At 45.8% G+C, this 22,726-nt stretch overlaps 1 protein-coding gene across 1 annotated transcript; it reads right to left on the reverse strand.

Moving 5' to 3' along the window:
- Positions 1–2,418: 2,418 nt before the first annotated feature.
- Positions 2,419–22,049, reverse strand: LOC127467706 (alpha-2-macroglobulin-like protein 1). The gene is made up of 31 exons (XM_051779945.1): positions 22,019–22,049; positions 21,335–21,419; positions 20,434–20,548; positions 20,004–20,114; positions 19,495–19,604; positions 18,790–18,957; positions 18,308–18,538; positions 17,833–17,896; positions 16,938–17,083; positions 15,831–15,980; positions 15,299–15,415; positions 14,597–14,744; positions 14,038–14,149; positions 12,557–12,782; positions 10,929–11,055; positions 10,513–10,634; positions 9,968–10,022; positions 9,201–9,284; positions 8,609–8,785; positions 8,365–8,446; positions 7,857–8,013; positions 7,589–7,663; positions 6,250–6,412; positions 5,705–5,922; positions 5,301–5,516; positions 4,680–4,804; positions 4,202–4,292; positions 3,687–3,755; positions 3,364–3,466; positions 3,230–3,271; positions 2,419–2,845 (listed from the first exon to the last, which is right to left on the reverse strand). Exons 2-30 carry the CDS (start codon positions 21,341–21,343, stop codon positions 3,231–3,233), a joined length of 3,612 nt encoding a protein of 1,203 aa, XP_051635905.1. The 5' UTR covers positions 21,344–21,419; positions 22,019–22,049; the 3' UTR covers positions 2,419–2,845; position 3,230.
- Positions 22,050–22,726: the final 677 nt, after the last annotated feature.

The raw sequence follows: 22,726 nt of genomic DNA on the forward strand, positions 1-22,726 counted from the left end.
AAAGCCCAAGAAATCTTTGGTTTTGAATGAGAAAATCTGGAAACTGGGAAGGAAGAAAAGAAGCCACCTGTTGCCTTCCTGAGCCACAAACAGTTCATGAGCTGCCTTCCTGGGAGTGGTAGGACAGTGTTGACTCTGGATTGCTAATTATGGACTTTTGGTAAGACCATTATATGAACTTTTAGAAGCAGCCTATAAGAATTTCCTCACTTGAACAGACTACGCAAGAGCAGCCTTTAAGCAGCTAAAGCATTCCCTGAGGAGAGCCCTGGCTCTGGGTCTGCCAGGTCTCTCAAAACCATTTGAACTGTTTGACTACGAGAGGCAGAATGTTGCCCTAGAAGTGCTTGCACAATTTTTAGAGGATCAGCGAAGAGCCACAGCCTACTCCAGCCGACGGAACTAAAGGATGTTCCTCTGGAAAATCCTGACAGAATTGTATACTGATGGAAGCAGCTTTGCTCGGGAGAGAAAACCAATGACAAGGTGTGCAGTGACCACCACAGACAAGGTAATCGAATCATGGACCTTCCCATCTATTGTCTCTGCTCAGAAAGCAGAACTAACTTCTCTTACAAGAGCTCTGGACTTAAGGCAAGGAAAAAGCGCAAATGTTTGGCATTGAAAACTTTCCCTGTAACTGGAAACCATTTCACTGACAAATCTGCAAAAGAGGTGGCAGAAAAAGGCATTCTGGCTTTAGTCCCAGAAAAGGAGGTAGTGTTACTTAAAATTATGATAAGAAAGTAGGACAAGAAAAAAAAATTGGGACTTCTGGTTAATTGAATAACTTTCAAGCTACAGGATGGGCTGTTATCCCTTTAGGGAACATGATAGTCCCACCTACAATTATAGAAAAATACTTAAAAGAACTGTATGAGTCACCAAAGCTAGAAACTTTCCTGGAAACTATTGGCAAATAGACTTTTCTGAGTTTCCTCAGAAAGAAGGCCTTTCAAGAGAAGTAGTGAAAGTTCTCTTAAAATACATTATTACCAGGTTCAGAATTCTTCAAGGAATGTCATCAGGTAGAGGATCACATTTTATCACAGCAGTGACACACAAGATAAATAAAATTTGTCAGAAAACCTCAATGACGTGGGTGCAGGCCCCACCTATCACGTTGCTGAGAATTTGAGTTCAGCCTAGAAGAAGAGACCATTTAAGCCCTTATGAACTAATGTATGCTTTAGGATCTACTAAACACCAGAGATTCGTGGTGACATCCCCACTGGTGGGATTGGATACCATTCCTGCCTGGCAACTGGGTCTACGTAAAGTCGTGAGACTCCAAGCCCCTACAAGTGAAGTGGAAAGGATCTTTCCTGGTTTTGTTGATCACATTTATAGCAGTTTAATTTGCAAAAAAGGGACCTTGGATACATTATTCTTGCGTTAAGAAAGACCCACTTGATTGGAAAGCCAAACAGACTAGACCCTTAATATTATCATCTGCATTTGTATATTAACTTGTATTATGATTCTATGCTGTAGCTGTTGTAGTCACTTATTGTTCAAAGTATGCTTTAAATAATGAGACATTGGCCTAATGGCCAAGGCTCAAGAAAAAGGGGGGGAATGGTAGCTGAGTTTTCAGATGAAACAAGAACTAGTCGTTTTTGCAGCAGCATGTACCAAAGAAACTACATATAGCTGAGCCAAGTGATTTAAAGGAACTAATCAAGCAAAGTAAAGAAACAATGAGGAAGGGAACTGAGGCAGCCAGCCAAGCAACACCAAGTTACTCTATAACCAGGTGTGTTGTCTTAAAGTTCATAAAGGCAGTCACTTACAACTCTGGGGGTTCCAGACAGAGAAGACCACTGAAGTCCCTCAATGAAGCTCCTCAGAGACCTTATAAGGATATGTATATATGCTAATAAGTGTTGGGAAATGTCATGAATATGTAACAGGAATGCAGGGAACAAAAAATGAAGACTCATGTAATGCTGACATATAAGCTGTAGCGAAGATGCCTCTGTGTGCACTTTGGCAAACTGATTCCCAGGGCAACCAGTCTCATGAAATCATTCCAGCGCGCCGTAATAAAGAGTGCCTGCCTGCTAAAACTTATAAAATGAGTCTTAGAGGTTTTTTTTAAGAGCCAATTTTAGGCAACTGGGGTGCCACCCCTGCCTGACAACTTGTGTTTGAATTGTCCTGCACCTCACAGGAGGTGCAGAAACTAAAATTCTCCCCTTCTTCTTTGTATGCTAAAAGGACAGAGCTAGTCCATGAGATACACAGCAGGGTAGATTTATATCCATGTAAAGTGCAGAATCAGCCAAGACCTTATTGCTCAGCTACCTTTGAGTGCAGTAAATGATGCTCAGTGGGATCAGTCTCCATGCTAGGAGTCCTCACCCTATACTGGTGGCTGCATAATGATGCTGGAGGGGAATCCAGTGTTGGAAGAAATGATTGCCAGTTAGGCGGTTCAGATACTGAGTTTGCTTCTGCTCACTTCTCTCAGGTAAACTGCGACACAATCCAAACACACACCACAGCACCCAGATTTGTGATTTATATTTTACTTTCATTCTTTTTACAAGCAAGAAAATCCCTGGATTAAAACAATCAGAATTAATCAGACACCCCAAAGAATTCACCAGGTAATGGCTGTCAGGATGAGCAGCATAGGTTGGGCTGGAGTTAGTCCTGAAATCCAACTTGAGATGTGTCCCAGCACCAATATCCCAAGCCCACTGAGATGTCACTTTCCAGGTGATGCATGCCCTGTGATACCAGAAGCAATAATGCAGCAGCCCTGTTGCCCTCAGGTATCTTGCACTAGTTGGATCCCTGTGGGCTGAAACAGCGGACAGTAAGGAAGTAGACCAAGTCCCTGGAGAAATGAGAGCAGAAGAGAGGGTAACCCAGAGAGCAAGTAATGTGACCCAAATTATTAACTTTGGGATTAACAGCTAGGACACTCTCACTAAGGACTCTAAAGGAAAGGGTTTCTCTGGTTTGATCTAGTATCCTTGTTTTTTACCTCAGCCCCTCCCCAAAAAAAGGGACTCCTCATACCCAAACAGAGTAGGCTGAACTAGTACGATGAATTCTGCTTAGGGATTTTCACTTATAGTCCTAGATGAAGGGAACATCATCAGAGATGAATCAGAGATACACGGGACTCCAATGGGACAGAGAGGTAGCTGAGGTGTAGAGGAAACATCACAAGGCTGCTAGGTCTGTATCGGGGGCTGAGGAAGGAACTTGCACCTACCTCAGATGCAGAAGATATTATAATCAGCCAGGGCCTGCTCCTCTGCAACAGAACAGGAGAGGTCTGAGTTATCCTTGCACAGAGCCAAGTGCAAACACCCAGGCAGCCCTGGGACCCCATGGCTTCACACTGACCTGGGCTGTAGTAGTCATAGACTCTGACATGGCCTGGTTTCAGGTTGGTCACCTCAATCTCCTGCTCCAGATGCAGAATGTATGTGTCAAAGACATGGGTCAACTGGGGAACAAAAGCAAATGGCAGTTAATTTATGAGCTGCTCTTTTTATTCCTCACCTAAATTTGATCCCACTAGCTGATAGTAACAACTCTGTAGAGTCAAAGGCTGGGACACAAGATGAATCTTAAGCATCCTTCTTTGCTAGTCACAGTCTTAGATTTTCCCAACAACTCTGGCAGTGCCCTCCACTCCTGCAGCTTCCCTAGTAGCACACACATACCTTGTCCAAGTAGACGGCAACACCTCCTTGTGTTTTCTCAGTTCTTCTCACAGAGTGCCAATGCTGCAGCTAGGACAGGAGAGCAGAGGAAGCAATTTAGTTTTCTCTTTTGAAAGGTAAGCATGAGACATCCTAATAAAGTTTATCTGAGTTTGAGTAGGCAGATTCTCAATTTACTGACTTCCAAATTTTATTTGTACTCTTATCCCTTCAGGCTGATCTCCCTGCAGGGCTACTCAGCTCCTGCAAACCCTAAGGGTAGGAACCTAGGTTACTCAGCTATTAAGGATATGCTGAGCAAATTGGGCCAGAAGTATCACCATCCTCAAGACTCAAAGATAAGAGACAACAGTATTAAAGTTTGTTGTGTGGCAGAGGGGAAGTGATGGTGAGATTGCTCAAGAGAGGGACAGGCAACAAGTTCCTATGCAACCTTCCCATGCAAACTTCCCCTCTCCTTGGGCATGGATGGTCCCACTGACACCACATCACCATCCCAATTCCATGCTTCTTACAGACGTCCCAGATCCTGGAGCCAGGACAAATCCAGTCGGCAGTGACACCTCCAAAATCACCATGTTGGAAGTGGATTTCTTCCCATTGTACCTGGTGGCAAAGATTAAAAATAGAGTCTCTCCCAGCTTACCCTGCCCTCTACCACCATACCCTGTGTGCAGTACCCTGAGCCAGGTAGCTCAACCAGGACTGAGGCCAAGGCAGTCACTGCCTCCTCTCACAGGGGGCAGATGATAGTTGCACTGCTCTGAGCATCCCCAGTCTGAAGTCACTTCTTGTACTCCTCTCTCCAGAAAGAACCAAGGCCCTCAGTAACATTTCCCCATCCCCAGAGGCACTTGTGTCTTTATTCTCCATCTTCCTTCTGGCCCTTCTGCTGAAACTGCCTGGTGCCTCCACTGCAGCCAAGAAGCACCCCTCAGCTCTCCAGCCATGCCAGGCTTTCCTTCCCAAGCGGGGCAATATCTTTAGAGTCACCTGACATTGACAGAGACAGTAACAGAGCGTGCATTGTCCTCGGTGCAATTGAGTGGCTCGGTTTTCACTTGCAAGGCAAAGGATGTTGAGTCTTGTGGGGAGGGCGTGTTGTACCTCAGCACCATCTGCAGGGAGAGACAAAAAGACAGACTAAGATACAGATAGTTCAATATCATCTGTCGCACCTTTTTTTTTTTCACTGGCTACTCTAATCCTCAAGATTGGGCCCTGGATAGTGAGTGGATAAACCATATGCAGTAAGGACACTCAACCCAGTACCAAAAATAAAGGTCATTCAGATTGGAAACCTTCCATGATCCTTCCATGGGATCCTTCTCAACCTTTCAACTGAGACTGTGCACATAAAACACACAGTAGTGGGACCACTATACAACATTTTCATCCTCCAGTACTCTTGAGAGCCATAGAAGCATCTTTGTCCTCACATTTGGACAGGTTCTGTCTCTGTCTCCTCCAACATACAGGTTCATTGCATTGGCAACAGGCTGGGATTAAAGCACAGTTAATGCACATTTCCTTCCATAGAGGTGCAATCAAGAGTTCTGATTTTGATAAGATGATGAGAAGAGGGTGGTCACAGCAGGAACTGTGGTAACCTACCCGAGTAAAGACACAACAGCTGCCATGGGCCTGCACCAAGAACTCGCCCGGGACCTCTGTCAGTGCTGCCTCCTGCACCAAGAGCCGGTTCTGATAGGAGACTTGGAACTTCCTCCTAAAGCCTCCATGGGACCTCACCCTCACTTCTGCAACCCCTTGTGTGCTGTATGTCAGCGCTGCATACTTAGCCAAGGCCTGCAAGGCGACTACTGTGTCCTGAAAAGGAAAAAACAACAACAATTAGATTTGCAGCTCTGAGACCCAATGATGCTTGAACTCGGCATCCTGAGAACCTCCATATACAAAGGCTCCCCTCCTCAAAGCATTTGCTCTTGCATATATTTTGTGTATATTTTGCAGAGGTTCTTTCCCAAACAACATCCCCCTCCCCGGCCACAAGTTACCTGTGTTGAGGCAAACCCTCCATAGGCATTCTGCTGCCTGGTGAGCCAGGCCACGATGCCAGAGGCCGTGGTGAGATCAGACCCAGTGATATTTGGCTTGGAGAGCAGGGCTAGGAGGATGTAAGCTGTCAGCTCCACATCCACAGACACTGGCTGTGACCAAGGGCTGGTGCTGTGTCTGTACTTGGATGACGTCTGACTCCAGTGGATCTGCCCATCTGGGAAAGGAAGGTAGTAGATGATCTTGAGGGATGTCAGAAAAGAAATCCTTTGGCCTAGGCTCTTAGACACAGTGACTTGTGTCTGCTAAGACCATTGAGTAAATTCCTCTTAGCTGGATCATCACATCACCGGGTCAACTGTGTAAAACCTATGTATTTTGCAATACCAAACACTCCATATTCCACACCAAGATGATACACAAAAACCAATAAGCCAATAATCTGCATATGCATTACTTCCCAGACACCCAGCTTCTGAGCCAAGGGCTCAGAAAGGTCACCTGTCCCTTCTCTGATGTTCATCTGGCCCTGAGGTTCCCATACCTGCTCTGATTGCCTTTTGATCAAGCATGTCAAGTAGCTCTTGGGTGCGTTGAGAGTCCTTAGCCAGGGCAAAGGTGTAGGCCAGCAGGGCCTGGGTGTGAGTGCTGGCAGCTTTGGGGAGGGAAGGAAGGATACAGCCCAGAGCCTTGCGCACCACTGTGCTCTACAGAAAAGAGTTACACAGGTGTGGGTCACAGACAAACACCTGTGAGGCAGGCAAACGCTGAGACACAATCAGAAGGATGCATTATTAGCATATGCCAGCACAGAAAGTACCCCATACATTCACCCAGGTGACTCTGTGCTTAAGCCTGCACTCTTTGTATCAGTGCAGCACCAGGAAGCAGTGTCTCCAGCCCTCAGCGCAAGGTGGGTGGACAGACCACCCTCCTGAGCTGGTCTTGGGCTTCAGTGGTGCTCTCTCCATGAAATGAAGATCCTTACTGCTGGAATAACACCATCACATCTTACTTTCCAAGTCCAAACACAACAAAAGCGAAACCACACACCTGCAAATGCTTACACACAGCCTGATGACCAAAATGACTGTGTTTAATTTACCTTCACAGTGAACAATTTTCCTTATGGTGAAAAACAGGTGACCTGAAGGACACCTGTTGCCAGAAAGAAGGTTAATTTCCATCTGTCTTCCTTTTTTTTTTAAGCTCACTCTTTTCAGTTCCACTGAAAAGCATTGCTTTTTCACTTCCTTTTCTGATTTCCAGAGAACTTACCTTCTCAATGTCTACAGCAACTGCATTTCTCCATCAAGTTAATAATGTTTCTTTACTTGCCAGTACCACAGTCTAGTAATTAGCTACAATCCTTAGCAATCATAAGAGTTCCCTCTTATTGTTATTACTTCAACATGCAGTTCCAACTGCCCTGCAGCACTCCTTTCCCAGACTTTTCTGTGAAGCTAAAATGTATCAGGAGTTACATTATGTCTGTTCACTTGACTCTGGGAGCAGCTCTACCCACCTCTCCTCAGAACAACTCACCATTAGCTCTCAGCTGTGTAGGGCTAACAAGAGGATGGGAGGAAGGGGGGGTGAGGGGAACAGGAATGAGCAGTAAAGCCTGGGAAATGGCCATAGTGTCTAGCCATGAAGTCCAATGGCCCCCAGTAGTTTAATCTCACCTTCTCCCTGCCAGCAATGTCCTCCTCAAGGGATAGTTGAGGCTTTTTCCCAAGAAGTGGTAAGATCTTCCTTGCCCATCCTATTACTTTGCCCACAAATCTCTCCAAGATGCTCTGTTGCCTGTCCCAGTGATACCACTAAGCTCTTTAGGATTCAGATCTTAAGGCAAGAGCATGGCAAAGAATCCCAGTATTTACCTCTGGTGTTGCTCCTGCCTCCAAGTATGCAGCAGTGATGTAGGCAGTCAAGGGGACTTCCCCATCTACACCTCCCTAAAAAAAAGCATAAACATCAAAAAGGCTGTTAATACACAAAGACCTGAAGCTTTTCAGAACAGGTCCCACCTATCCCTGGTTTGCTCTCTCACAAGAAAGCAGAACAACACAGGAAAATGAAGTTAAACAATTACCAGTACACTTGGCAAGAACTGCTTTGTGTTGTCCTTCAGGGTGCTCTGGCACCTACCTTCATGAATGTGTGAACAAGTTGGCCCACATTTCTGAAGCAACCACTGGGAAGCTGGTGGAACTCCAGCCAGGTCAGAGCAGCTTCTATGGTCCTCTTGTCCAGGAAAATGTATGGCTTGGCTTGGACAAAGCATTTAACCACAAATGCAGTCAGCCTGATTGGGGAGAACAGAAAAAAAGGCTTGAGAGAGGGAAGAGAGAATCAGAAAGAAATGGAGTGCATGAAAAAGCAAGAAGAATGAGTGGAAAGAAAGAATCTAAGCAAAAGTTGAGAAAAAAAGAAAAAAAGCAGGAGTTTGAAACTGGTAGGTCTCTCTTTACCCATTATGCTATTTTTAATATGCTGGTCCAAGTCAGTTCATCCCAAGAACAACTGCCTACCCCTGGGGTGCCCTAGCCCACAAAGCTTCTAGAACACTTTGGATCCAATAAGATAGCAGGCCCTGTTGGAAGCCTCCTGGCTGTCAGAGATCAGGTAGACAGCAGGGAGAGAGCCCAGGGCTTACCAAGTATTACCATACTCATCCTTGGTACCAAATTCACTGTAGGAGCCATCAGGGTGCTGATACTGCAGTTGTATCTGATACCCTGGAAAACAGGATAGGGCATTAGTGCTCAGAATGGTATTTGCAATCAAATCACTGTGAATGGAATGGGGTGTTTGAGTGCTTCAGATGGAAGGAGAGTAGGCATCTGAGACTACTGGACACAGGGGAAGGCAGAGGAGCAAGGTGGGTCTCTTGTACTTGCCATTGCGCAGGAATCTTGTTGCCCTCTCTCTGATCTCAGGAGTCAGCTGCCTGGTCTTCTCCAGGTACTGCAGCATATAGACAATAGGGGCAAACAGCACCATGTTCTGCTCCCCACAGCCATGGGGCATCTGCACCAGGTTGTCCAGGTTCTGCAGTGCTGTCCCCATGAGGTCCCCTGAAACAAAACATAAGCACTCTGATCACCTCCTGGGCAGTAGGCTTTGGGATTCACCTCCTCCCACCTGTGACCTGCTCCCAGCAGTGCACCAAACAAGATAGCCCAAGCACAGCAATGTGGGGGCACCCCTAGTTATCACTGATAACTGGTAGCCAGCTTATCAATTCCACTGTGCCTGCCCTTCATGTGGACTGTACACATTCCCATCCTGGCAGGGCAAGCTCATTAACAGAACACTCTCTCCCATGCTAAGTGTTTTAGATTGTCAATAGTTAGGAAATGCAGCCACACACATGGGAAGAACAAAGCAGTGGAGCCTTGGAAACCTCAGAAAGGAGGTGTGTGGGAGCCTGGGTTTGGGCCTTCCTAGGGCTAAACTCAGAGATATGGGACTCATAGCTGAATTCCTTACCAGTGACTAAGATGGTGGCTCTGACTGAACCTTCAACCACATTTAGAGGCAACATCAGTGACACAGACTCCTGTGCTGGATTCCCTAACACCAGTTGGATAAGGTGTGGAGAAGACAAAAAGAAAGAGATTGTGAAGAAAACAGCGTTCAAAATACACAGAAAGTGTTTCAGGCTATTCTGTGTTAACTTCCCATTTTCCTGTCACAGAGGCTGCAAAACACCTCAAAAAATCCCTGTCCCATTCCACCCCCAACTTCTTCCATCCACCTCATGGTGACTGTGCTGTCTTAACAGCCCTCTTTATAGAGAGGTTGAGAGGATTTTCTCCTGGTCAAAGCCACCTGTTTTTCTCTACAGAAGTTACTCCATCTTGTTTTAGATTTCAGTTGCAGGCTTCTCATCTCAATGCACCTCGTGCTCTCAAAATTAGCTGATGGCCCCATCATACACCATAAAATTCAGGACAGGAACAGCAAGCCTAAGCCATGTCCTCCAGTGTCACCATATTCAGTAGTCTGGTTTTATTTCCCACAGGTGAAAAAGGCCTCAAGCTGCCACATTAGTGTCAGGGGTGTTGATGCTAAAAGACTGGACCTCCCCACATCCTTGCCTAGAGGAAAGCTCTAGCTGGCACTGCAAATAAAGTATGCTTCTGTAGCTTTGTCAAGCGGACAGAGAAAATATTTCAACAAGTGGAAATATCCAGGACCTGTTTAGGCAGGAAGAGGGGGATAAGCAGGGTGAAAGAAGAAAACAATCCTTCTACCTTTTTTGGGACACAGGATGGAGCTGTGAGCCTTTTCTACCAAAACTCCCTCTGGCTGTTGGAGCACAGAAAAGCAGCATTTTAATGAGCACACAGGAGAAAAACAGGATTACAAGGGGATTAGAAGTAGATATGGACAAAATCCTGGTTCAGACTGGACAGTCAGAGGGAATATCATTATTACCACACAAAAATGCAAATTACTGTCAAACATTTTCACTTCATATTAGAAACTTCATATTAGAATTAGCACATATTTTCAGAATATTTTCACTTCTGAATGTCTGCAAAACTGATGCTGTGAGATTCAGCAGAGAACTCAGGAGCAAGGACATAAAAGAGTGTTTAAAGTTTTCCATGGTACGAAGTAGATGACACTCCTCTACCTCCTACACCCATCAGCCCTCACGGATGGGCCCAGCTCAGGGCCTGAGATGCTAATTACACATTTTGAATAGCAAGGGGTAACTCCCAAAACACGTACAAAATGTGGGTATTGCACGAAGCTCATTTTTAGGTTTAGCTAACAGAACAGCTTCACTGACCCGGACTTGAATGAGTTTGACAATTGTGTCTTTCTGTCCTTCTTTTGGGACAAATGGTATCTCTTCACCACAGAGCTCTTTGGTGGCCACAGCCTCTGTGTGGAGGGTGATGTTCATGATCCCTGAAAATAACACACATGTAGGTACATAAAACATCTTCTGAGGAAGCACTTCCTATTAATACAATAGACATCACCTGTTGACAACAAAAAATTTGATCAGAGCTCTATATGGTTCTGTACCTCCTAGCACAGACTTGCAAGTAATCAGGACCTTAGGATGAATGCAAACAAGTACTCTCTGGGTAACAAAGCAACCAGCTTCTCACTCTATGTCAGCTTTTACAAAACATTGTAAAAACCACCTTGGTTTCATCCCTTCCCAATTTCACCACCCCACCTTCCTGTTCTTCTCACCCAGTTGGTCAGCTGTGACACTCCACTGAAAGGTCTTGGCTTCACCGGCACACAAGCAGCTGCTGTACACACAGCCCTTGCATGGCTTCAGCTGGAAGTGTGCAAACTCCTCCAGGGTCATTTGGATCTGGAGGGGCAGCAGGGATGGTAGATGGTAATAAACATCACAAACACAGAAAGGAAGCCTAACGGGTAGAAGCAGGGACAGGTAGCCTGGGAGGAATACAGAGAGATTGTTTAAGTAGCCAGGGGTTAGGCTAGGAAAGCTAAAGTCCTGGTAACCTGGACAGGGATGCCAAGAGTAACAAGAAAAGCTTTTATAGGTATGGTAGTGATAAAAAGAAGACTAGGGAAAATGTAGACCCTTTCCAGAAGGAAAGAGTAGACCTGGTTACCAGGGACATGGAGAAGGCTGAAGCACTCAACAAGTTCTTTGCCTCTGTCTTAACCAACAAGTGTTCCAGCCATACTGCTCTAGTCACAGAAGGCAAAGGCAGGGACCAGGAGAATGAAGAACCACTCGCTGTAGGAGACAATCAAACTCAAGACCATCTCAGGAAACTGAGGGTGCACAAGTCCATCGGACCTGATGAGATACATCCACAGGTCCTGAGGGAACTGGTGGAGGAAGTGGCTAAACCACTATCCATCATATCTGACAACCCATGGCAATCCAGTGAAGTTCCCTCTGCTGGAAAAGGGAAATCATAACCCCTGTTTTTAAAAAGGGAAATAAGGAAGGGACCTTATTTATTAAAAAGGGAAATTAGGAAGGGACAGGCCTGAGAGGTGGGCCTCTGTGAACCCCATGAAGTTCAACAAGGCCAAGTGTGAGGTCCTCCACCTGGGTTGGGACAATCCCAAGCACAAACACAGGCTGAGTGGAGAATTAATTCTCAGAGCAGCTCTGAGGAGAAGGACTTGGGGGTGCTCATAGACAAGAAGCTTGACATGACCCATCAATGTGTGCTGGCAGCCCAGAAAGTCAGCTGTGTCCAGGCATGGCCAACAGGTCAAGGAAGGGGATTCTCCCCCTCTCCTCTGGTGAGACCCCACCTGGAGTTCTGTGTCCAGCTCTGAGGACCTCAACGTAAGAAGGATGTGGACCTGTTGGAGCGAGTTCAGAGGAGGCCATGAAGATAATCAGGGAGCTGAAGCATCTCTGCTATGGGGACACACTGAGAGAGTTGGGGGTGTTCAGCCTGGAGAACAGAAAGCTCCAGGGAAATCTTAGAGTCCCTTTCAGCACCTTAAAGGGCTAAAAGAGAGCTTGGAGAGGGACTTTTTACAAGGGCATGCAGTGATAGGGTAAGGGGTAATGGCTTTAACCTGAAATAGGGTAGGGTTAGACTAGATATTAGAAAGAAATTATTTACTGTGAGGGTGGTGGGACACTGGAACAGGTTTCCCAGAGAAGCTGTGGATGCCCCATCCCTGGAAGTATTCAAGGCCAGGTTGGATGGGGCCTTGAGCAGCCTGGTCTAGTGGAAGGTGTTTTTGCCCATGGCAGGGGAGTTGGAACTAGATGATCTTTAAGGTCCCCAAATCATTCCATGATTCTATGATCACAGGCCATGGATTTCAGCCATCTCCCGCTTTTCTCACAGAGCCTATCAGGGCTCACCTACCTTCATGCATTGCTGCAAGTTGTTGAAGACTGTGGCCTTCAAGTTGAAGGTCTCACCCTGGACCACAGAAGATGGCAGTGGCAGCTTCACAAGAAAGGGCTTGAAAACAAGCAGACTGGAGGCTGAAGCAAATCCAAAGCCATTATGTCCTGTGCAGAACATTCCTGCTTTCCATTCAGTGATGGTGTCAGGCACAGTGACAGTGACATTCTTGTTCCCACTGGGACTGAGGAGAAAGAGACACCAACAGAAGCATTTAACTGAATGTTGTTGTACACCACACCCGGTGACCTGGTCTGTGTCCTTCTCTCCAGTGTATCCCATTCCCTGAGCCCTATTGAACTTGCAGCCCTTGTAGGGTTACAAGTAAGGCCTTGCAGAAGTTGGGACCCCTGCATCAGAGGCTTACATCAACAGAACATTTTTGTCAATAGGTTACATGGCTGCAAGATGCCATCAATCACATCAGACAGTGCTTGCCCTTTGCACATCGAAAAATGGTTTAGAGATGTCAGCAATTTCATCCTTCTTGGACTAGAGATGGAGAACCAGACACCAGAAGAGCAACATGACCAACATCAGTAGTGCTTAGCAGAAGACACAGATCCTGCCATTCACTGTCCTGTGAGACACTGACAGCTTAAAGCCCAACATGAAGACAGGGCAGAGGCTTGCCCTGTGCCCACATCACAGCTTTTTGTTCTGTGGCTGCTACCATGGCAGACATAAAACCAGCCCTACCTAAAGCCAGTGATACTATTTTACTCCAGTAACTGGAGTCAAAACATTCACTTTTGCCATGAACATAAAAGGCAACACACACAACATAGAGACATTTTGCTGGCTCAGATCAGGTTGGTGGACAAACCACATAGGAGATATCTGCTGCTAGGGGGTGAAGAGATGGTTGTATCTGGAAGGACAGTGGAGGTTGGAGAGGGCAGATGTGGGGGCATCTGGCCTGAGCCTACTCCAGTCTCCAAACAGTAGACAAGAAAATTTTGAAGTCTGAGATGAAAAATCTCCCAAAGCTCCCTCAGTAGACTCTGTGTGTACACTGACCCTTTCTCACAGGACACAATTCCCAGTCCTGTGAAGGACTTCTATGGACATCAGTTTCCCCTGAATACCAGGATACAACTTGTGAGCACAGTCTGGGAAATGCTAGCCCACAGGGCTACCACAAGCAGAGTGAGGCAGTAAACCAAGTTGTTCTGCTGCACTTCACCTGCTTTTCTATCTTCCCATGCCAGCCATTTGCCATCGATGGACGACATTTCTGTATGATTGTCTGGTAGAGGAAAATGCATTTAATACAGACATCAGCTCCAATAAGAAACAGCCTGACAAGTATGAGCCCCACAACGTATGTCCTTAGGTGTCTTGCACAGCTGCCTATGACCTAAACTCAGCTGCATCTGCTGCCACTCCCAGCCACACTAAATGACCCAGACTAAACCCCTACTGTTCAGTTTACTCACCCCACAGAATACAAATCCCATAGCCAGGTCTGGGGAAAAGGCTTGTGTACTTTCTCTTCAGCTGAAGAAATAGGTGGAAACATAATGGGCTGATAGGTTGATGTCAGATGTTCTGATGGAAATAACAAAGACCTAGTCACCACAGTGTCCTCAGGTCCTGGATAAGAGCAGAAGAGTTCCAGCACAGTGCAGGCTGTAGCTAATCCAGTCAGCTCTCTGAAAGCACGGCATCAGAACAGAAGGTTCTGTCCCAAATTTTAAAATATCTTGCCTCATTTCAAATGACAGAGGTGCTTTGGGCTTTACTTGCATGTATGGGCACTATGGGACATGAACCATTCCCTCACCTCAGAGATAGGACCTGGTATTCAGACAGATCTCTAATATTTCAGAAGCTGTGAGCCTCAGGCAGCCTCACACTATCACAACAGGTTTAGGGCCAGGGAACACTCTTTCTCCTCCATTTGCAATTACAGGATTGGCTCAAACCCAGGACTGCTTTCACCTGAAAGACTAACTAAGCATCCTGTGTAAGAAGAAACAGTTGGCAAATGCTTACTATTATATGCTTTATGGGGCTGGGCAAACATCAGCATGGGCCTAGAAATAAACACTCCTGTTTCCTGCAGCTTAGTTGTCAGTGATGTGGTTGGACACACTCTGGGTTTCCTGATATTGGTGTTGGACATAATTTTCAACCCCATTTCCTGTGGGAAAAAGAAAGAACTGAATCACCAGAAGTTTGTCCTCTCCTCAGTGCCCTCTGCCCTGTGCCTTTCTGTCCCCTCACGCAGTGGGGGTTGCACTCTGGCTTGGCAAAGTATTCCCTTGCTTCATTTTAAGAGGGAATAATTCAGATTCTCAGCAATGGGCAAAAAAGGTCTTCTGAGCTAATTCATCTGGCCTGAGTCAGCCAAATTTATTCCTTTTCAAACACATGGTCATTTATATATCATGCCTTCTCAGCCTGCAAGGTGCAATTGCTCATGCTGTGGAGATTTAAACAAACTATATGAAATCCAGTTAAAGTAATCAATAACCCTTGGCATCTTGAGTCACATAACCAAAGTGTGGTAACCACACAAAATTTTTTCCTGAGTCAACATTTCAAGTCACTTATTCAAATAACAAGTGAGTTACTAAACTGCACCTGGTTCCCTGTGCTGTCTATAACAGCATCCCCAGGATACTGGTAAAATCAGGGGGCTACACTCCCCTCAGTTCATAAATTATCTCAACCCGCCAAATCAACCACTTTTACCCTGAATGCTGTAAACACATCAGGCTCATCAGCATTTGGGAACCCACATGAATGATCATCTTCAGATACTTGGTGAGGATACCTGGAGTTATAAACAGATGGGAACAACCCATAGATCTGAGAAAGCAAGAAAAAGCAGAAAATAAAATCAGCACAAATTAAACCTGCCATTCTCTTCCTGTCATACATCCGAAGCCTGTTTGAACTGCTTCTGGCTACTGTGCATGAACACGTGCCAGAAAGCCCAGGCCCGCTGTCACTCTTCCCAGGCTCTCTTCTGACATTGCCAGCACAGCCCACTGAACTGAACACAAGATAGAACAACAGAAGCTGTCTTACCACTGGTGCCCTGAGTGATGCTCAACCTCTTTCTTAACCCCTAATCCCTAGCCATGACATGCTGACAGTGCTGCTGATCCCTCTGGGCCGTGCTTTGATTTTCTTGGAGATAAGCTCTGCACAGATGCAATGGCCTCCCTCCCTCTTCATGTCATTATGAGGGAAGGGAAGAAGTCAGAGCAGGCTCACTCACCAAGTGGCTGCTGAGTTCTTTTCCTGGCTTAATCAAAAGAGTGCTTCGATCCACAGCCCAGACAGCACACATGGATCCAGGAGCTGCCAGCAGGTGGAGACCAACCTGTGAACCAGGAAGAGTCTCTGGCTTTGAGAAACCGAGCTCCACCTGGATGGGAAGAATGCAAGCAATACCTGAATGATATTTCTGATGCTGGCCACCCTACCACTTCCCAAGCAGCAAAGGGACCTACATGAAGAGAGTTTCCAAAAACTTGCCTTGGACAGAAATCCAAGGAACCTCCCAGGAACCCCCAGAAGGTATCTAAAAAACATCACGCTGAGGTTCTAATAGGACAGACAGCACAGGGGGAGCCACCAGTGTCTGCATGGAGATATTCCCGTGGAGTCAGAACATGGTGCTCTCTTTATCCAGCAAACCAGCCAGCCATGATAACACACCTCACACAGCTGTTTTCTGGAGCCCTTTCCTCTGGAGCCTCAGATCAAAAATAAACCTAGTCCTTATTCCCAAGCTCTTTGTGGGGTTGTTCTCAGTTTTCTGAAGTTCTTCCTGTTCTTGCTTGAATCTGACTGTCTACAGCAGACAAAAAGCTGTGGAGCTGCGGAGCAGGGGTAATGCCAGTCCTCAGAAGTTCATCTTTGGAGTGCAAGACAGCCAAGAAAGCAGATTCCCATGGATGTCAAAACAACCACAAGCACTCGGCGTTTTCAGGATGGCCAGAATCTTCCATCATCCACTTTCAGATGTCATCCCAACACCATATACTAACAATTCTAAGTGCCTACTGCAGCAGCAGAGCAGCCCTGAGCTCTCCTGGGAATCACACTAATGACCTGTGCTGTGCTGGGCTATGATCCTACTAGGCTGCAGTTCCTATACATGCCTATGGAGACAGACAGCAATTCCTACCTTTCCCAAACATTGTGGCAGCCCCCACAATGCTCAGCACACACTTGCTCCGTACATCACAGTACACCTCACCATCCACATGACAGCTTCCCACACGGTATCAGCCACACACAGCTACACAGTCTCTCCTTTCATTGCAACAGACACATACACTACAACATATCTAGTCATCGCCTCAGACACAAATCCTACCTTATTTCTGAAACACATGGAGACACTGAAGGTGGCAGAATCAGCAATGATTTTTCCATTAGGGAAGATAACATAAACAACTAGTCTCGGAGCTGGGGCATAGGTCAAGCTGAAGGTAAGAGGGATGGAGAAGAAGCCTTCCAGCACTAGATGGAGAAGGAGAGAATAAGAGAAAGTAGATTTGGTAGTGAAAATAGACTCTGATCAGCTTTTGTCATTCTGCATGTGCCTGTTTAATTCCTTTCTTCAAGTATTTCATGATGGAGGAGATTTTTGGAGACCACTGAAACAATCAGCACATCTCTGAATCTGGCATTCAAGACTAGCAAAAGACTCTTCCTGGTTCTGTTCATCGCCTCAAGGACATGAAAAGGTACTTTGGAGTTCAAGCTTGGTTCCACAAAGAAAGTGTCAGATTTCTTTCAAAGTCTCCCATCACCAAACATCTCCCATCCTGTAACCAAAGAAGAGGTGACCTTTGTCCCAAAGCACCTATAATTCAGATTGGAAAAAATAAGAGCTGAAGAAGTAAGCAACAGTGGGTCAACACCCATCAAAATTATAAATTGTGGCATCCTAACTACTCAGATTATTTGTAGACCCAATTTCTGTGGAGGGTAAGGCTATAGTTTCATGCCACGTGCAGGAGTAGCAAAAGGAGACTTTGAAAATGAAGACAACAGAGGATGAGCCTATGGGCTGGGAAATGCTGAGCATTCTTCTCTTGGTTCAAAGCGGGAGGGTAAAGGAAACAAGAAAACTGGAAAAGCACGTTGCTCTGATACAACAGAGAAGTAGTGAGCCACCTCCACACCACAAAGAGGCTTACACCACAGGAGTGGATGCCACAGACCACTGAGTGCTTGCTAAACATGAAACTGAGGAATGCACTTACTTCTTGGAAGCCCAACCCAAATAGTCTTCTGACCTGCATGGACTATCCCTCCTTTTCCTGTGACCTAGGGAAGAATACAGAAGGGGACAGTCACATAGTTACAGAGTCTTTGAGATCACTGTGAAGCTCAAAGTAACCCTGAAATTGGAGATTAGGTGGAGGTGGGGAAAGAGATATTACCTTTATTTGCTCTTGGCTAGTAAGGAGAGTTCAGGGGATGAAGAGACTCGAGGGAGGACAGGTAATTTCAACACCTGCCCTGCACCTGTGCAGAGCCTAAAAGAAAGATTCCGCCTTCCTTGCTATTACTGCAGTCCCAGAATCGAAGCCTGGATCCAGCCCCATGATGACTGGATGAGCTACCTGTCCTGGGTAGCTCAATAGCCAAATCTATCAAATATCAGGCTTGAATCTCTAAGAGCCGCTGATCTTGTGCTCTCAGCTGTCACCCACTAGCACTTCCCCAGAAACTCACAAAGTAGGAGAAAATGACACGCTTGGGCCCATGTTCCAGGTCTTCCTCATAAATTCTGAAGTCCACCTGGACAGACTGCTTTTTGCCACAGGGCATTGTTTCTGGCACACGGACAATAGAGAGGAAACTCCTGCTGGTGCTGTAGAATGGACGTATGAAATAAGAGGCTCGCTGGTAACTCAAATCAATTGTCCCAGGCTCTCTATCCAAATCTTGATGCAGGACACTTGCCTGGTGAGACAAAAAACTTGAACAAGTTAATTTCCCTAGTTAAGTAAGTTAGCTGCAAATCACCATAGCTGCACCTCGGTAAGATGATCTGAGCAACACCAAAGCACAGGTCTCTGTGTGGAGATCTCAAGAGAAAAGCAACTGGGACCTGGAGAATAAGCTCTCAGAGGAAGCCAAGATCCAGAACAAGCTGAGGTGTTTCAGGAACTACTGTCCTTCCCCTGCCACAAGACAGAGTCTTCCTCACTTACCTCCAGGGAGACCAAGGTGCTGTTCCAAGCAGTTGTGTCCAGGCTAAATGAAGCTGTCCCAGAGTCTCCAGTAATGTACTTCTCCTTAAATTGCCGCTCACCGCTGTTTAGTACAAGGAGGACTTCTTTGTGCTTCAATGCCTTGCCTCGGTAGTCAAGGACTTTAATCTGAGAATATCGTGGTGAACAAGAGAAGTGCAGAAAAGTCTAATCAGCAGACAGAATCTCCTGCTTCTCCAAGTCAGGAGGAGCATTTCCAAAGCCAGCAAGATCACCCTTTCAGTCACTAATAAGATTATCAACACTGCTACTGGTCATGTCACATTATCACTTGTGATACCATGTTCATTCACAGAATCACACAATCACAGAATCACAGAATAGGTAAGGTTGGAAGGGACCACAGTGGGTCATCTGGTCCAACCTCTGATGCTCTCCATTCCTTCACAGAAAAAGGCTTCCTGGCTGCTGAGATTCCAAATGTTTGGGTTTGGACTCCACATATGGATGCCCATAGCTGCTGCTACTCATGGCTTATTTGGCAAATGTCAGTCTTGGGTGTTAATCTCACATTTGACAATTCAAGAGTTTTGTCTCTGGCTCAAACCCCTGGCTGAAGGCGAGGTCAGAAAAGACAATAGACAACAGTCACTATGAAAGCATTGTTCACATTCTCTCCTCCAAAGGACTGTAACTGTGAATTACCTTCCCCCTGTACATCTCTCCAGTGTGGTAGTAAGAATTCACATCATCAAACAAGGCCATCCCACCAATCCTGGAGATGAGTAATTTGCGGGAAGCATTGACTTGTATCTCTGAATGAAAGCAGCAAAACAGAAACATAAGAGAAGGAGCAAGAAAGCCAAGCACCCCTCAGCCATTTCCCTGCAGAGTGACCCACTGGTAGTACTAATGGACATGCTGAGCTGCACACACATTTCATATCATGATGGTGATCTGCCCACAACTCTGGGTATCTAGTCTTCCTCTCACTTAACTTCTAGCCCTTAGAGAGCTTCACCACTTGAGACTGCAGGGACTCAGAATGAGTGTGTCATCCCATCAGGAATTGCTGGCTCTGTATCTGTGAGGTTTGATAGCAGGCCCTAATGGGCTCAGAAAGCTCAGATCTCTGGCTAGCCTGAAAGTCTTCAAAAGCGCTTTTGGTAAGATTAGTGCAACTTCCCAGCCACCAGAAACATTTCCAGAATTACCTGTGGCATCCTCCACCAGCGAGGCCTCTGCAACTATGCTGTCCTGATAATACCGAAAGTCTCGACTGAAGGAGGACAGACTCACATTTGTGAAGAAGCAACCTGCCTCATCTGTCTGAAAGTACAGAGAGAGGAAACAAGTTTGAGCAAGGCAGAAGGCTATAAATTATCAAAATGGTGCAGAAACAGCATTGCAAAACCCCTGCTCTCAGGGGTGTGTGGCACAGCAGTCCAGGATGTGGAGCAGGCACAATGCAAGCCCACTCATAATCATCAGGCACAGTTATTGAGAAGCAGCACAGTAGAATACTGAGCAAGCAGCTAAAGAAATTGGGTAACATCACTATTACTTCAGCAAAAGCTTTCAGCAGCCTTGCCTTACTAGCACAAAAGTCTCTGAATAAGGCTCATCTCTTCCTGAGCATCTCACCTGGTTGTTGAATTTGTGGCAGAGATCGGGTTTTGAAGCACTGGGCAGGAACGGGGCTATCTTCTGACAAAGGTTCACATGAACTATTCCCTGGATGCTTTTCCCATGGGTGTATCTGTTTGGGGAAGCAGGGAAAGGAAGAGACAGTCATACACAGTGGGAGAACACAGGGCTTGCTTTGTGTAGCCCCAGAGACCACTTACTCACAGATATTCACAATACAGCTCGAGAGTAGCAGCCATGTAACAGGCCCAGGAGTCCTGACCCAGTAAAGCAGGGTCAGCCTAGGGCACTGCAGTGATGGGAGATCAAGGGCTCTGTGATATAATTAGTGCTAAATTAATCTATTCTGGGAAACTAGAATGTTGTAGGTGCTGACTCAGCACAGAGCTCTGCACTATACATCAGCAACACCTGCAATAACCCCAGGATATGCTGAAGGCATGCATCATCTTACAGGCAGAAACGTGTGTGATTAAGCAAGTGCCTTTCATTAAGAAAGCATCTTTATATGAGGCTAGCTCTAGTCTTGGACTGTATCTGGGGCAATTCGTTTTCGAATTTCTCTAGTTTCCACTAGAGCATAATCTGGAAAAGCTTTCCTTCATTTCCTATGGGTTTGTTCTGCAGATGAACACCAAGTATCTACTATGCATCTGCAAAAAAACCTAAAAAATGGCTGCTTGTCAAAGGGTAGGTTGTTCCCCCAGATTTTGTGTGTAGAGACCTGTGGAATGTTTTTAGAAAAGGGGCATTAGAGTATCAGAATAATAGTTATAGGAACTTTTTGTGTTGCATCAGGGTGCAAACAGTGGTCATGGAAGATTCTGGCCTCCTGTAACTGAAGTGCTCATCGGGCCAGGAATTAACACAGGGAGAACCCTCCAATGAGAATCCTCACCTGCCACATATCCGGAGCGGGAAGGTTGTATCTAGGGCATAAATCTGATTTGGTGCCTCAAAGATCACTTCGAATTTTGGCAGCACTGGAAGGAAAAAACAGAGAACTGTAGGAAACACAGGCCAGGGACAGCCTTCACAGAGAATTAACATGAAGACAGACTATGGTAGAATAAGAGACAGGAAATGAAGAAGGAAGGTGGTGAGAAACAGAAAGGGAATATTTCTGTCGTGTCTTTAAAAGATTTGTATATAGGCTCTGGTTGATTGCTCCTTTCCAAAGTAAAACCAAACATGTCCATGAACCTGCACTTCTGACAGCTATTTGCAGTGAGGGAAAACTAGTCTCCCAACACAGTTGATTAGGGAATGAAAGTGAAGTTAGATGGCACTGGACTTCATACTCTCTGGCAAAGCCTATCCTAAATTATCTTGCTTTGTCTAAGATCTGCAGGAATAAGCCGTGTCAAAGGTCTGGGGTCATGCACAACATTCCTCCCACACACTGACCCAAGGTCCCAAAGTGGTCTCTCCTCTGAGCCTCAGCTCAGCTCTTTTCTGTGACAGATTTTGCTATTTGTCCCATTTGCTCCCAGGATGGTTATCAAGGAATAAACACCCAGCTTCCTAGATCAAGAGTACGAGGTCCCCCCTGCAGCTCAGACAAACCCCCACATGCTCATACCATACTCCTTAACAGAGAAGCTGCCAAATGCTTTTGCGCTGGTTACGCTGATGACGTATGTTCCCAGCAGAGGCTCATCACTCAGCTGGAAAGACAGATCTGCAATGCCATCTTGAGGGACCACATTCAGCCACTGCTCTATCTGGTTGCTCTTTGGGTCCTACACCCACAAGAAAGATAGAAACGGTTGTTCCTCACTGGTCCACATCCTATAGAAATTGAGCTTTAGGATTTCAGTCCCGTAGACTACCAGGTTCTACAGCTAAGGAATGAGGTTTGATATAGACTAATCATGAAATTTTGAAGATACTCTAATGCCTAGGTTCTGCTCCCAGTATCTGAGTCTCTTTCTACATTTATTTAAATTCCAATCTTAAGGAAAGATTTTTCACAGTTCTAACTTTCTTACATAAACATCTAAGTTATCTGTCTATATACTCCCACAAGTCTAGAACAACTGAGCTTTCCACTGAAGTAACTGGGAGCATAACCTCAAATAAGTGCATAAAAAAGAAGCTGAAGGAGTATGTTAGTTTAAGAATTTATTATCTAACAACAATTTATTATCTATTCCACTCAGAGGTCTGTAAAACTACCAGAAACTGAATATGAATAGCCCAGTGAAATGACTGCCATCATCATTACTCTAACACTGGATTTCAGCATCACTCACCTGGAGAAACAAAGAAATCTGGGGAGGGAAAAAGA

This window comes from Manacus candei, unplaced genomic scaffold (assembly GCF_025592945.1).
Source record: "Manacus candei isolate 608988 ecotype Guabito, Panama unplaced genomic scaffold, ASM2559294v1 h1tg000014l, whole genome shotgun sequence".
Classification (NCBI taxonomy): domain Eukaryota; kingdom Metazoa; phylum Chordata; class Aves; order Passeriformes; family Pipridae; genus Manacus; species Manacus candei.